The 15,736-nt window shown below is 40.6% G+C and overlaps 1 protein-coding gene across 1 annotated transcript; it reads right to left on the bottom strand.

Moving 5' to 3' along the window:
* Positions 1 to 14,220: 14,220 nt before the first annotated feature.
* On the bottom strand, positions 14,221 to 15,341 carry LOC118014194 (olfactory receptor 1D2-like). Its single transcript, XM_035010313.1, is given in 3 exon segments — positions 14,221 to 14,457; positions 14,638 to 14,976; positions 14,979 to 15,341. Coding segments are annotated over 3 exon segments (939 nt in total).
* Positions 15,342 to 15,736: the final 395 nt, after the last annotated feature.

Consider the following 15,736-nt stretch of genomic DNA (forward strand, 5'->3'; position numbering starts at 1 on the left):
AGGCAAGGAAGAAAAAAAAACTTGGTGTTTATGTGTGGGGGAAGGGGGGAGTAGGGCAGGATGGGAAAAAGAGAGGGGGATGACATAAAAGTTTAGACTGCCAGAACCCAGATGGGGAGACATGTGATGTGAGGGAGAGGGTGGAAGTATGTGATAAAAAGTCTGATGCTGTTTTTTGATGTTTGACTGCTGACAGCTTTCAAGCTCTACTCTTCCCCCTTCTTCTGCCCCACATTGAAGCAAGCTGATAAGGAACTCTGAAATTTGAGCCACACAAGCCCTAGCCCATGTACAGGAACACTTGCCCCAGGCCCAGCCCCTAACTACCATAAAATCCCAAGCCAGTCTCCTTTCCCAGCTCTCTCAAACCAGTCTTGGTCTTGCTTGGGAGCCATCCCAGGTCTCCCCAGAAAGCCTCATTATGTGAGTAACAAACCATTCATTCCCTATTGGTGCTCATACAGCAGCATCAGATGCAGCATCCAAACCTAATTTGGGATGTGTGGGCGAGTCTATCTTACTCCTGTGGGGTGACCACAACAAACTCACATACTTCACAGAAGCTTAATTATGGAATATATTTGGCCCTTTACCAAAGATACCAGTATTTCAGGAAATATGTCTTCAGTGCCTAATTAGTGTCAGATATAGTTGTAGGCCCTGGGCTTACAGAGTAGAACAAGAAGTCCAAAGTTCCTGCCATCAGGAGTTGATGTTTTCCTGGATCAGTGGGTAGTTGAAAGTGGGGAGAGAGGAGAGGAGCTGGAGAGACAGCTGCTATAGCTGTGGGCTGTGGGGAAACCTCCAAGGAGTTGACATTTGAGTTGAGACCTGAACAACAAGATGGAGTGGGTCGTATGGAGATTTCAAAGAAGAGTACTTTAGGAAGAAGAAACAGCAAGTAGCAATATCATGAGGTAAGAACAAAGCAGCATGTTGAGCAGCAAGAAGGCCAGTGTAACTCAAGCACAGTGGAGGAGGGGCAGAATGGAAACAAATGAGTGAAACCTGAGGGGTCATCACAGATGAGCGTGCATAGGGCTTTGCTAATAAATGTGCACTGTATTATTAAGGAGAAATTTTAAAACAGAGCTACAAAATAAACAGAAAGAAACATAGGTCTGGATTCAAACCCAGCTCTGAAACGTCCTATCTACCTGTTGTCTCAAGAAAGTCACTCAATTTATGTGAGCCTGTGTTTCCACATTTGTGAAAAGCTGATAATGTCAACATCACAAAACTTTCAGGAGAATTAAGTTAGATACAGTGACTGGCATATAGTCAGAAGTCAGTGAATGATAGTTATGTTGGTTATTAATTACCACTCTCTGAAATGCTTTTGCCTTGAACACACTTGGGAATGCTCATAGCCAAATTGCCTTGTACATCATGGCTCACTTTGGCCTTGTGTCATTGAAAGGTTTAAAACTACCTTTCCAGGAAGTAGGCCTCAAAGATATTATCAATCAGAGAGAGTGATTCTGAACTGAGCATCAAAGGACAGGCTAAGGTGGCTTAGATACAACTCGGGCAAAAACTCCTCCTTTTGCAGGCAGGGCAAACAAGGACACCTGCTAGAAGTTCCTGCTTCTAGAAAACATGACAAAGATATCAGTTAATCAGTGTGATGATTTAGGGACAAGCATGGTTGAGGCTCTGACTCTCCAGTGAATATATGGGACAAACATTTTGCTCAATGCAGCCCAGGGTAAATAACCCAGAGGGCCCCAACTTGGGTCTCCCTCATGCCCCAAATCCTTTCAATGGCAGAATTGGTAACCTCCTACTAAAAACTTGCAGCCAATGCTAAGTGCCCTTACAGATCATTTCCCATTTGATAGAAAGGGATAATAACATGCCAGGTGGTTCTTTTATTTGACAAATGCCATTGCTTTTACTCTGTGCCTGTAAATTTCCTAAGGGATTTCCACATATCAATACATTTAATTTACACTATAGCTTGAGACAAAGGTACTAATAGAAACACTGTTCTATAGAGGAGGAATTTGAATTTCTATGTTTTATACATTATTTTAGAGTCTACAGAAATGATGGAAATGTCTCCATCTCACTCCGTGAAAATCCTCACTCATCCTGCTGGAATTGGGTCAGCTGTTTCTCTCAAGATTCATGTCTTTATTCAGTTCTCTGACTTTTTTGTTAATGTCTTCCCTTGTCTTTCCTTTATGGTGATCACTAAAGGATAGATGCTGACAATTCTGGATCTGTCATAAATGTTTCCATTTTCCTCACATCCTTCCCATTCATTCTCCCTTTTGTATTGCATGTTTGGAAAATCACATGGTTTCATTCTTTGGTTCAATTGAGTATGTGTCAGATAAATACTTTGCCACTTATTCCACTTGAAAATTTGTTTTTTTATTTCAACTGTAATATTATTAAGTTCAGATTTGGACTTGTTCTTTCCTATACCAACCTATTTTGTTTCATGGATGTAGCATCCCCTAATCCCTGTTAATACTCCTATTTTCTATGGGATACTATCTCTTTGCTCCTAATAAACCCTAAGCTGTACACTTCCCTTCTGGAAATTGGTTTAAATCATATTTTTTTCTTTTAAATTTATGAATATATTTCCCTGTATAGGAAAAAGTAGAAAGAATCCACTTTTCAGCTGTGACAAAGAATTCAAGATAATGAAAATCAAACAGGATTATTAAGAAGAAGAGAGATAACCTAAATAAAACACAGGTTCTTTGTTTATAACATCAATGCATCAAATCTCTGTATACTTAATCAATTGCTCACTTTAATTTCGATAAAATTATTTCTGAAACAGACAATTTACACATAATATTTTTAAATGGTAAAGGGCAAAATGGTTTTGTGAGGGGAAGTGAGGGAAGGGAGGTGGTTTTGAAGGAAGGTGAGAAATAGAAGGTATTTTTTAGGTGAGATGAAGGAGGGAAGTACTTTGTAGGGGAAGGTGAGAGAAATTAGTACTTTCTGAGGGGACATGAAAGAGGGAAGGCCTTTTTGAGTGGAGATGAGGGAGGTTAGTACTTTGTGAAAAGCCTTGAGGAAGGGGACCTTTGAGAGAGGAGATGAGTGAGAGAAAACCTTTGTGAGGGAATGTGATGGAGTGAAGTCAACTGTGAGAGTAAGTGAGGCAGGGATGCACAGTTGAGGGAAGAGAAGGCCTTTGTGAGAACAAGTGGGAGACAAATTGAGTGGCATTTATGAGGGAAAGGAATGTCATTTTGAGGAGAGATGAGGAAAGGAAGGCCTTAGTGAATGGAGATAAGAGTGGAAAGGGCTTTGTGAGATGAGGTGAGGAAGGTTAGTACTTTGCAGAAGTGAGGAATGCTAGTCCTTTCTAAGGGGAGTTGAGGGAAAGAAAGCCTTTGTGAGGGGAAGTGAGTGAGGGAAGACCTTACTGAGAGAAAGAAAAGCTTCTGTGAGGGAGCATGAAGGAGGTTGGCACCTTGTGAAAGGAGCTGAGGGAAAGCTTTTGTGAGGGGCGATGAGGGAGGTTAATACCTTGTGAGCGTAGGGAAGGGAGCAAAGACCTTGTAAGGAAGGTGAGGCAGAAAATGCATTAGTGATGGGTGTAAGGGAAGAAAAACCTTTTTTGAAGGAGATGCGAAATTAGTATTTTGTGAAGGAAGGTGAGGGAGTGGAAGCCTTTTTGAAGCAGGGTAAGGGAGGGAATGTCTTTGTGAGGGAACTTGTGAGAGGTTTGTACTTTGTTAGCAGAGGTGAGAGAGGGAATGACTTCATAATGGGAAGTGAGGCAAAGAAAGATTTAGTGAAGGAAGGGAAGGCCTTTATGTAGGGAAAAGAGGAAGAGAAGGAGTTTTTGTGCATTCCAGAGGGAAGCCTATGAGAGAGGAGGTGAGGGACAGCAGGCCTTTTCAAGGAAGATGTGAAAGGGAAAGACTGTATGGGGACATGAGTCAGGAAGCTGAGAGAGGAAGGACTTTGTGACTGAAAGCAAGGGAGATTAGAACTTTGTGAGAGAAGATGATCGAAAGATCTTTTTGAGGAGAGATGGGGAAGAGTAGCACTTTGAGAGAGGGAAGAATTGAAAGGGTAGAGAAGTGAGGGAAGGTCTTTGTGAAGGCAAGTGATGGAGGTAAACCGATTCTGAGAGCAAGTCCAGCAGTGAAAGCATTAGTGAGGAAAGGAACAAGCCCTGTGAAGAGAGGAAAAGAAGTTAATACTTTATGGGGGCAGTTGAAGGAGAGAAGGCCTTTGACACAGGATTTGAAGATTTTAGCACTTTTAGAGGGGAGGTGAAGGAAGTTAGGTCTTTGAGGAAGCAACAGAGGGAATGCTTTAGTGAGGGTTGTGAGAGAGGGAAGGACTTTGTGAGAGGAAGTGAAGGAAGTTAGCACTTCTGGAAGTGAGGTAAGGGAGTGAAGACCTTTGTTAGGGAAGTGAGGTAAGGAAGGGAAGTCCTTTGTGAGGGAAAGTGAGGGAAGAAAAGGTCTTCCTGAGGATGGATGGTAGAGGAAAGTTCATTGTCATGGGAGGTGAAGCAGTAAAATCCTTTGTGAAGGAGGTTAGGAAGGGAAGTGTTTTGTGAGAGGAGGTAGGGATGAAAGACCTTTGTGAGGGGAGGTGATGGAGGGAAGTTCTCTGTGAGGGAGGTGGGAAAGATTAGTAGTTTGCCCTGGGGAGAGGTTTATGAGGGAAGGGAATGCCTTTAGGAGTGGAGGTGTGAGAAGGAAGGTCTTTTTGAGGGAAGGTGAATAAATGAATCAAACCTTAACAGCATAGGGGCGCCTGGGTGGATCAGTCAATTAAGCATCTGCCTTCAGCTCAGGTCATGATCCCGGGTCCTGGGGTTGAGTCCCATGTCAGGCTCCCTGCTCAGGAGGGAGCCTGCTTCTCCCTCTCCCACTCCTCCTGCTTATGTTTCCTCTCTCTCGCTGTCTCTCTCTCTGTCAAATAAATAAATAAAATCTTTTTTAAAAAATGACCAGACAGATTAGAAAAGACCATTTAGAACTTCTAGAAATAAAAATTGGGATGAAATTAGCAACTCAGTGGGGGCACCTGGGTGGCTCAGTCTGTTAAGCATCTGCCTTTGGCTCAGGTCATGATTTCAGGGTCCTGGTATCTAGCCCCGCATCCAGCTCCCTGCTCGGTGGGGAGCCTGCTTCTCCCTCTGCCCCTCCCCCCTGCTCATTCTCTCTCTCTCTCTCTCTCAATAAATAAATAAAATCTTTAAAAAAAAAAAATTAGAAACTCAATGGATGGGTTGAGCAGATTAAACCCAAAGAAGGATTTAGTGAACTGGAAGATCGTTGTGAAGAAGTTACTAGTAATTCAGGACAAGGAGATAAAAGCGTAGAGAAATCTGAGACATGGAAGATAGTATGAGAAGATCAAACATTTGTCTAGTCAGAGTTCTAGAAGGAGATAATAAAAAAGATAGAGAAACGATATGTAAAGGGATAATGGCAGAGTTTCTCACGATGCATGAAAGATATTAGTCCTCAGACAGTCTGAAGACTCACGAGCAATTTAGTGTAGTCAGATGTTAGTGGTAGAATGTAAATGGTGGGGATATGGGGCGCCTGGGTGGCTCAGTTGGTTAAGCGACTGCCTTCGGCTCAGGTCATGATCCTGGAGTCCCGGGATCGAGTCCCGCATCGGGCTCCCTGCTCAGCAGGGAGTCTGCTTCTCCCTCTGACCCTCCTCCCTCTCATGCTCTCTGTCTCTCATTCTCTCTCTCTCAAATAAATAAATAAAATCTTTAAAAAAAAAATGGTGGGGATATGGGTGTTCACAGTATATTTTCTTCAATTTGGCTGATTATTAGGACATTTTCATAATAATAAATTGAAAAAATTAACCCCACAAAAGGAAAATGAATAAAGGCAAGAACAGAAATGAACAAAATAACAAAATTAGAGAGGATCAACGCTGACCTAATTGGCTCTTTAAAGACTAAAATTGGGGGCTCATCAAGGAGCTTGCTTCTCCCTCTACCTGCTGCTCCCCTGCTCGTGCTCTGTCTCTCTCTCTGACAAAAAATAAAAAAATCTTTAAAAAAATAAATTAAAAAAAAATTAAGTCTATAAAAACTTACTAGCATTCAAAAGGCTTTACATGAGGAGGTGGAAAAAAGGCATTACATGAGGAGGTGGAAAAAACGCCTTAAAAGAACAAAAGGTGCAATCCTCAATGAAGAGCTAATGGTTTTGAATGCAGTACATGCAAAATAAAGAGTTTCAACATTCAAAGGTTAAAAAAAGAAAAAAAAGGGGGGAGAAAAGACCGGAAATTCAAGAAAACTAAGGCAGAAAATATGCACAGAAGTAAATTTGTATTCTCTTATTTCAGCCTGTGACAGGTCAAATGGACGAGTTAATCCCCAAGCTGGCAGCATTTATTGAACACGCAGGCCCAGAAGCACTCTTCTGGGCACCTTTCCTGGATTAACTCATGTGGTCCTTTGGCATATGGTCTATCATTATTCCTTTGTACCAATGAATAAACTCAAGCATAAACAGGGCAAAGTGAGAATACAGAAGTAAATAACATAATGGACGAAGCATATCAAATTAATGTATCTAAATCTCTACCTTGAAACAATGAATGCAATTTCTTTTTTCAACTGTCCATGGAATATTCATAAAAACTGACTCTATATTAGACCTGTGATATCACAATATTTATAATAAGAAATATATAATTTATCTTCAACCAGTTCCTGACACGGAGCCCCTAAAATCCTTGGAATTTCCTGTGATGAATGTCTTTTATAATGCTAAAGAAGGAACGTTTGGAAAGCCTTTAGGTAATCTAAGGATGGGGGCTGGTTTCCAGGGGAACCACCTCTGGAGAGGGAAGAGGGGCTGGAGGTTGAATCCATCACCAAAGGCCCATGATTGAATCAATCGTGCCATTGTAATGAAGCTGCCATAAAACCCCCAAATGATGGGGGGGGGTGGGGGCTTGGAGACCTTCTGGGTTGGTGAACACAACGCAGAGTAGCATGCTGCTCAGAGAGCGTGGAAGCTCCGCATCCTTTCCCCCTACCTTGCCCTATGCATCTCTTCCATCTGGCTGTTCCTCATTTATATCTGTAACCAAAGGAATGTGAGTTCACTCCTTGGGGAGTCACAGATACACCAGGTGGAGTTGTTGCACAAAGTAAACTTTATTGGCAGCAAAGAAAGAGATCACAGGGAATAGCTTCCAGAGCTGTGACTCCCTAAGAGGGCAAATGGGTACCTTTTATTTAGGATTAGGATGAATATTTAGACAGGGAAGCCTTGTCATGGTATGTAGAGATGGGCACAAGGTCCCGCAAGCGCCTTAAGGAAACATGCCTATGCATACATTGTATGTTATGTAAATGAGGCTGAGGCTCTCTGCTTGGGGAGAGATTTTAGGATTATAATGAGGTAAAGGTAATTGCTGGTCATCCCAGGGGTCACTCCATGGTCCATCTGCGCAAGCGCAAGTTGGGGGGGGTCCCCACTCCGACGGTCTGGGTGGTCTGGGCCAGCGGGAGGTCTTGTCAGGGCAGTCAGCCATCACCTGAGGAGGGTTTTGGGGGTTTCATTTGCCTGAGTTAAGATGTAAGCCAGAAACAAGAGCTGAAAGAAAAATATGAGACAAAGGTTAGTGAGTACAAGCAGGTGAACAGTAAAGGTCAGGTCTTGAGGTCTAGCTGGTGACATACCCTTTTATAATAAACCAGTAATCTAGTAAGTAAAATGTTTCTCTGAGTCCTGTGAGTCATTCTAGCAAAATTAATCAATCCTGAGGAAGGGAACTTGGGAACCTCTGACTTATAGCCAGTTGGTCAGAAGAACAGGTAACAATCTGGACTTTTAAGACCAGCATCTAAAGTGCAAGGAGGAGGTAGTGGGAACCTCCAATCTGTAGCACACAGGTAACAACCTGGGTTCGCATCTGGAGTCTAAAGTCAGGGATGAAGGGCAGTCTTAGAGGACTGAAACGTTTACCTGTGGAATCTGATGCTATCTCTGGGTAGATAGCATCAGGATTGAGTTCAGTTGTGGGACACCCAACTGGTGTCCCAAGAATTGCTTGTTGTTGGTGGTGGGGAACACCCCCTCCCCCACACACATACATTGGAATTGGTATCAACCTATTTAAAACTACAGAGACAACCTTAATATATCCCCAGAAGTAAAAATATATACATAAAGTAAAAAATAATTTTAAAAGTAATAACTCTCTTATCATCTGGAAAATTTTAAGTGCCGCCTTAAACAACTCTTGATCCAAAGAAGATAGCCAAACCCAAATTGAAGGTTATCTATAAAATAGCAACAATGAAAGCACTAGGTATTCAGACTCCTGTAAGCAGGGTTTAAGCAGTGCTAAGAGAAAATATTTGTGTTAATAAACATGAAAATAGGGGCGCCTGGGTGGCTCAGCCGTTAAGCGTCTGCCTTCGGCTCAGGTCATGATCCCGGGGTCCTGGAATTGAGCCCCACATCAGGCTCCCTGCTCCACGGGAAGCCTGCTTCTCCCTCTCCCACTCCCCCTGCTTGTGTTCCCTCTCTCACTGTGTCCCTCTCTGTCAAATAAATAAATAAATAATCTTTTTAAAAAAATGAAAATAAAGAATTAAAGTATCCAACTCAAAAGGTTAGAAAACAAACCAAAAATAAACCTAGGAAAATCAGAAAAAAAGGAAAAAGGAAAGATAAAAGCAGAAGTCAATTAACTAGAAAATAATAGATCTAATAAATCCAAGATGAGACTCTTCCAAAGAATTAAATAGATATGTTAATTGCCATAATCAATAAGGAGGAGAAATCACAAATACACAAAACAAGAAAAGAAAATGGGTAGATAACCACAGATTTAGAGCAAATAATAGGAAATTTAAAACAATTTTTTTCAACTCTATACAAATAAGTTTAGGGACCTAGAGGAAATGTTTGATTCTCTAGGAATAATATATGAATAACAAAAACTCACTCTAGAAAAGAGAATCTCTATAAAATAAAATTTATAAAAACTATTCCTAGAAAAGAAATAGGGAATATTGTTCAAAAGCAACCCCCACCGAGCTCAAATAAATTAATTTCTTAAAAAGTTTTTTTTAAAAAACAACCCCTATAAAAAGCAGCAGGTCAACTGAATTCAAAGGAAAATTCAACCAAACCTTTAAGGTGCAGGTGACTTCAATGCTATGTAAATCATTTCAAGGCATAAAAAAAAAAAAATTGCAAATTTTGGTTATGAAAGATTGATACCAACAAAGCACAAAGAATATGCAATCACAGATAAATCTCACTTAAGAAAACCATTACAAAAATACTAAATAAAATATAGCCAAACATAATCTAGTAACTCATTTAAAAATCAAAACATAACCAACCAAGTGGGATTTATTTTTAGGGATGTAAAGATGGTTCAATATTAGAAAAGCTATGAATGTATTTCAAATTTTCATAGACCAACAGTAAAAAATCGTATGATCATCCCTACAGATGTTGAAGAGGTATTTGACAAAATTTAATATCCGTTCTTTTTTTTTAATATCCATTCTTGCTTTGCAAAAATTTCTCAATAAAATCAGATTAAGGGGATACTTCCTTAACATGACATTTCTCTATCAACCAAAAATTCAACACCATGTTTAGTGAAAAAAATACTAGAAGTGTTCCCACTAAGACATGGGAAAAAACTAAGATATCCTCTCGCACCACAGTAATTTAACATTCTGAAGATAGACAATAAAATCAGACAAGAAAAAGATATAAGTATAAAAATTTAAAGGAGAAGGTAAATTTATCATTATTTGAGGATGATACAACTATTTACCTGGAAAACAACAGAATCCAAGTGAAAAACTATTACAAATAAGAGAATTTAGTAAGGTGGCCCAGTACACAACTGATATACAAAAACCAGGGGTCTTCATTAACAAAAGCAATAACTAGTAAATAAAACTCCATTTACAATGACAATAAAAACTGTGAAATACCCAGGAATAAGCTTAACATGAAATGGGCAAAGAGAAAAACTTCAGGAACTTGTTAAAAGAGACAAAAATAAGACTTGGACAAAATAATTTCAATAATGTGTTTTATTGAACCCAACAAGGTCCAAAACATTATCATTTCAACATGTAATCAATATAAAAAATATTAATGAGATATTTTGCATTCTTTATTCATACTAAGTCTTTGAGTTTCATTGTATGTTACACTTACACTTTATAGCTCAATTAGGACATTTCATATACTTCAGGAGCTGCAAGTGGTTTGTGGCTATCATATTGGACGTGCAGATGGAGAGGGTGAGGAGAGAAACAATCATGCTCACAAAATGCTGATGGGCAGGTAAATGAGTAGATAATCTCTTTTTGTATACCTATAGGCAGAGGAATTTGACATGATCTATCAAAATTTACATATATTTGTCATTTGACCCCATATACCACTTGTAGGAATTTATCCCAGAGAGTTTATCACAAGGCATTCAGTATTTTTAAGTTTCTTTGTTCATTTAGGCAACTTGCACGCAGAAAGGTTGTAGGTTGTACTTTACCCCACAGTAGCAGGGGGAGTGGGAGAGGGAGAAGCAGGCTTCCCGCCGAGCAGGGAGGCCAATGCGGGGCTCGATCCCAGGACCCTGGGATCATGACCTGAGCTGAAGGCAGACACCCAACGACTGAGCCACCCAGGCACCCTCCAATGCCACTTTTAAGTAGTTTTTTCTCCATGGATTGGAAGAGTTTTATTGATTTTTGCATTATTTATTTTACACTTTGTAAATTTGTTCCCCTTAGCTCTAGTAGTTTTTCAGTTTGTCTTGGGTTTTCCAGAAAGATACTCATATTTACATATGATCATAACTTTCTCCCCTTCCTTTCTGATATTAATACCTAATACATCTATCTTCTGGTTTACTGCTAAGCTAGAATTTTGACAAAAATGTTAAATGATAGTCATGGTAGGGGGAATCCCTGTTGTTGCCCTGATCTTAATGAGAATAGTGTTTCAACGCTAAGTACTAAGTTGGCCAAATTGTTTTAAGACAGGGTTTTATATATTTTTTTATCACTTTAAGATAGTTTTTACTTTGTTTCCTAGCTTGATGTCAGGTTTAGGTATGTCAGGAGTAATGCCCTATGGAGTAAGTTGGGAAGTTTTCTTTTTGATGCTCTGCAACAGATTAAATAACACTGGAACTGGATGCCTGGGTGGCTCAGTCGGTAAAGTGGCTGCCTTCGGCTGGGGTCATGATCCTGGGGCCCTGGGATCGAGCCCTGTGTCGGGCTTCCTGCTCAGCGGGGAGCCTGCTTCTCTCTCTGCCTGCTGCTCCCCCTGCTTGTGCTCTGTCTCTCTCTCTCTCTGACAAATAAATAAAATCTTAAAATAAATAAATAAATAACACTTGGAACATCTCTGCTTAAAAGTTTAACAGAATGAGTAGGACTAGTGTCTATTGGTAAAGCAGATCTTTGATTCTATTTCTTCTTTGTTTATTGATTGATCATTTTCATTATTCTACCTCCTCTTGAGTTGCATGTATTATTTTCCATACTTTCTTAGAAAATTGCCCACCCCATTGTCATAAAGCCATATAGAATATTATTGTGAATTTTAAAAATATCCTCCATACTTTTATATCTGTTGTTAGATTTTCTTCTCAGTCATAATGTTGTCTACCTGAATTTTTCTTCTTTGTCTATGTTGTTGGTCCTTTCAAAGAACCAGATCTTGGTTTCCTTGCCCTATTCTACCTGGGTTTTTCATGCTACAGCGTTAATCTTTATTAGTTTTCCCCTTCTGTTTTGTTTTTGTGTTTCTGATGTCATTTCTATAGCTCCTGGACTTGAATGCTTAATCAATTTATACTGAACCCTTTTTTATTAATTAATTAAATCATTTAAGGTTGCTATTTAGCCTATGACTATGACTTTGGCCACATCTCATAGATTTCGTCTCTATTTAGTGATTTGATATCAAGGTCATGGTAGCTTCTTAAAAATTAGTTATTTTCCATCATCAGAATACGTCACATTATGGTACTTGTATATTCCATGAACATTAAAAAGTAAACCTTGTCCATAAAACACAGCATGTCTGGATTTTCTACAGGAAATTATTTTTATATCTTCTTGGACTTGGGTATCTGAGAGCTGAAAAAAGGAATTTCAATGTGAGTTTAATTTGTATTTCTCAAGTTATGAGTGAAATTGATTGTCTCTTCTTATGTTTAAAAACCACTTGTAGTTCTCTTTCTGTGAATTTCTGTTCACTTCCTTGGTTCATTTTTCTATTCCATTGTTGTTGACAATTTACAAGAAACATTGGTGACATTAACAATGAAAAAACAGTTAAAATAAATATATACACCCCTCACATACTTATTTATCAATCTACCAATGGAGTGAATTATAATGTGGTGAATAACATTTTTCAGTCCTTCATTCAACTCATATTTACTGAGCACCTACTAATGTCACATGAATAAGACAGACAAAATCTCTGGCCTCATGGAGACAGGGAAAAACAAACTATATGTAATTTCAAGTAGTGATAAGTGCTAAGGGGAAAAAAGGCACAGCGAGTGGTAAGTCACAGTGTGATATTCTTTTAAGAGGTGTTCTGTGTCTTTGTTTCTTTGTTTTCTTTCTGTATGTGAACTGGTCTTTTCCAAGTTGATTTTAAAGAATGAATTGGTACACTTGGCATCTTTTTCCGTGCTCTTTAACTTTTTAAATAACATGGCAATATTCTGTTTCTTCAAGTTTTGATGAAATAATCTGGACCTGATTTCTCCTTCTCTTTGGACTAAATCTTTGGCCACCATTTGAATTTCCCTTTGGTTTCAGTGTAAACAGATTTCCTACTTTCTCTTAGTCAGTTTTGGAAATTAACATAGTCCTAGAAAATTGCCCATTTTATCTGGATTCAAAATTTCTTTGCATTTTAAAATTTTATTTTTCATCCTCTCTGTCCTTCCTAATCTTATCTACTTGCATTGTATCTTTGTATCTTAATTGAACTACCAATTAATTCACTGTGCACACAAATTCTGTGGGAGTTGGGAATTGGGACAGGACACAGTGGGAACATGTTATCTCTGCTCTATGATGTCTGCAGCTTCTGCTGGGAAAACTCAGGCAGGTGGGGGCCAGAATCCTCTGAGGGGTTCCCTTACTCTCATGTCTCCCGTCTGTCTGGGATGACTGGAAGGCTGGGCTCTGTGGACCTGAGCACCTCCATATGGCCCCTTCATGCAGCTTAGCTTTCTCACAGCGGCTCAGGGATCCCAGAGGACATGGTCCAAGGAATAATCCAGAAGCTGCCCCACCTTCCGTGACTTAGCCTTGGAAGTCACACAGCATCACTTACACTCCTCTTGAGAGGTGGGGTCTGTGTCCCCAACCCTTGAATCTGGGCAGGCTTGTGACTGTTTGTACCAATGGAGGCTGCAAAGCAGAGCACAGTGGGATGGACTATTGGAAAAGACATTCAGCCACACTGTTGTGATTATTGTTATATGCACATGTTGAGAAATGTGTTAAAGCTACTCTTTTCACTTCATCTAGGAATGTTCTTTGTGAGGTCAGCAAGTAAGCCTATGGCTTGGGAAGTGTGTTTACATACCACAATCCATGCAGGAGTTCAAAGGGGTACCCATCTCTTTCTCCACTTAGCTCACAAACTTTGTCAATGGGTCATGAAGTCACAATCCATGCATCTACTGCCATCTAGTGACAAGAGCCCCATTGCAGATTTTGCTCTTTTCGAGAAATGAACCTCTTTAGTTCCATCCAACAAATTATTCTTACATAAGCAAAAGGTGAGAATTCCATGGCTTCTCTGATGGCATCCCTCACCTAGAAAATGTGGATAAAAACAGCCTCTCCATCACAAGATTGTTTGGTGATAGTGAGTAAATACATGCACTCACTCAAAACGGTGCCCAGCACAAAAGAAGCTCCATTGTTTATTATGATTCACTCCATTAACGGAGGCCTGTAGTCAAAACTCATGAGGCACACAAGGTTTGAGGAGAGGCCATGAAAGACAAATAGAATGAATTGAAAATTAAATCCTCACACAAACAAGCTGTGCACCTGGAGCCTGACACGAGAGTCACTCAGGAAGGGTTGGTTGAAGGAGTGAGCAGAAATTTGGGCTCAGCTGGACACCTGTCAGACCCATCATATGGACAGTCCCTTCCCACATCAAAGGGAGAAGACAAGACAACATCATAGCTCAGAAGCAGGAGATGTTGTCACCAAGACCAGGCCTTTCTCCAACTGAGGAGGTTCCTCAAGGCCCCTTTCATGTCCTTATTCCTAAGACTATAAATGAAGGGGTTGAACATGGGAACCCCCACCGCATATAGCACAGTGGCCACTGAGTCCTCAGCTGTGTAGGAAGAAGAGGGTCGCAGATACACCCCAAATAAAGTTCCACAGAACAATGACACCACGACAAGGTGGGAACTGCAAATAGAAAAGGCTTTCAGGGGACGCCTGGGTGGCTCAGTCGGTTAAGCGTCTGCCTTCGGCTCAGGTCATGATCCCAGGGTCCTGGGATCGAGTCCCGCGTCGGGATCCCCGCTCTGCGGGGAGCCTGCTTCTCCCTCTGCCTCTGTCTCTCATGAATAAATAAATAAAATCTTTAAAAAAAAAAAAAAGGCTTTCAGTTTGCTCTGAGAAGAATGAAGTCTTAGGATGGCTGAGAAAATGTGCATGTAGGAAAGAGAAATAAAGAGGAAAGGAGCAACAAAAAGAAAGCTCCCCAGGGTGTAAACAACCAACTTATTGATGTGGATATTTGAACAGGAAAGCTTTAGCAATGAGTAAAGTTCACAGAAAATATGGTGAATTCTGACACTTGCACAGAATGACAGTGTATCTATCAAGAGGGTGTGGATCAAAGGATAGATATTTGTGATAATCAGAGCCACAGACACCAAGGTGATACAGAATTTGGGGCTCATGGTTATGGTATAATGAAGAGGGTGACATATGGCTACATATGGCCGTCATATGCCATCACTGCCAAGAGGAAATTGTCCAGTTCTAGAAACAAGATTAGAAAATACATCTGAGTGAGACATCCAACATAGGGAATGGACTGGCTCTGGGTTTGGATATTGAGCAGCATCTTTGGTATAGTGACAGAGGTGAAGCAGATGTCAATGCATGACAGGTTGGCTATGAAGAAGTACATGGGGGTGTGGAGGTTGGAGGTGGAGCCAATGGCCAGGATGATGAGCAGGTTCCCCACCACAGCAACCAGGTACATGGATAGGAACAGACTGAAGAGGAGGGGTTGATGCTCAGGCACCTCTGACAGTTCGAGGAGGAAGAATTCTGAGATAATGGTTAGGTTGCCTCTTGCCATGCCTCCTGGTTTCTATAAACATGCATTGAGAATACATCTGTCAACAAGAGCAGAGGCAATCTGGGAAAGCATGCACAACAACCTTCATCATTGGCTGAAATACTTTGTGACACTTTGGGGTGGTGAGGGCAAGAAAGTGTGGGGCTGTCTGGTCATCAGAGAATGCAGGGCAGGTGAGCTGAGGCCCTTCTTGAGACTTACCTCAGTCAGGAGCTCCTCTTTTTTCTCGAGAAGGAAAGAAGGACCAGACAGAGAATAAGACAGAACTGAAAGTAAGGCCTGGTTTGGGGAGGGAGGGTGGAGGCAGCTAAAGCAGTTGAGTTGTCACAATGGGTGCTTTGGTTGGATCCTTGTAGGCCTCTTTATTTTACTGATGTAGGGGTTTGGGTGATGAC

The sequence above is a fragment of the Mirounga leonina genome, unplaced genomic scaffold, assembly GCF_011800145.1.
Source record: "Mirounga leonina isolate KUSES-001 unplaced genomic scaffold, KU_Mleo_1.0 Mir_101799, whole genome shotgun sequence".
NCBI lineage: Eukaryota > Metazoa > Chordata > Mammalia > Carnivora > Phocidae > Mirounga > Mirounga leonina.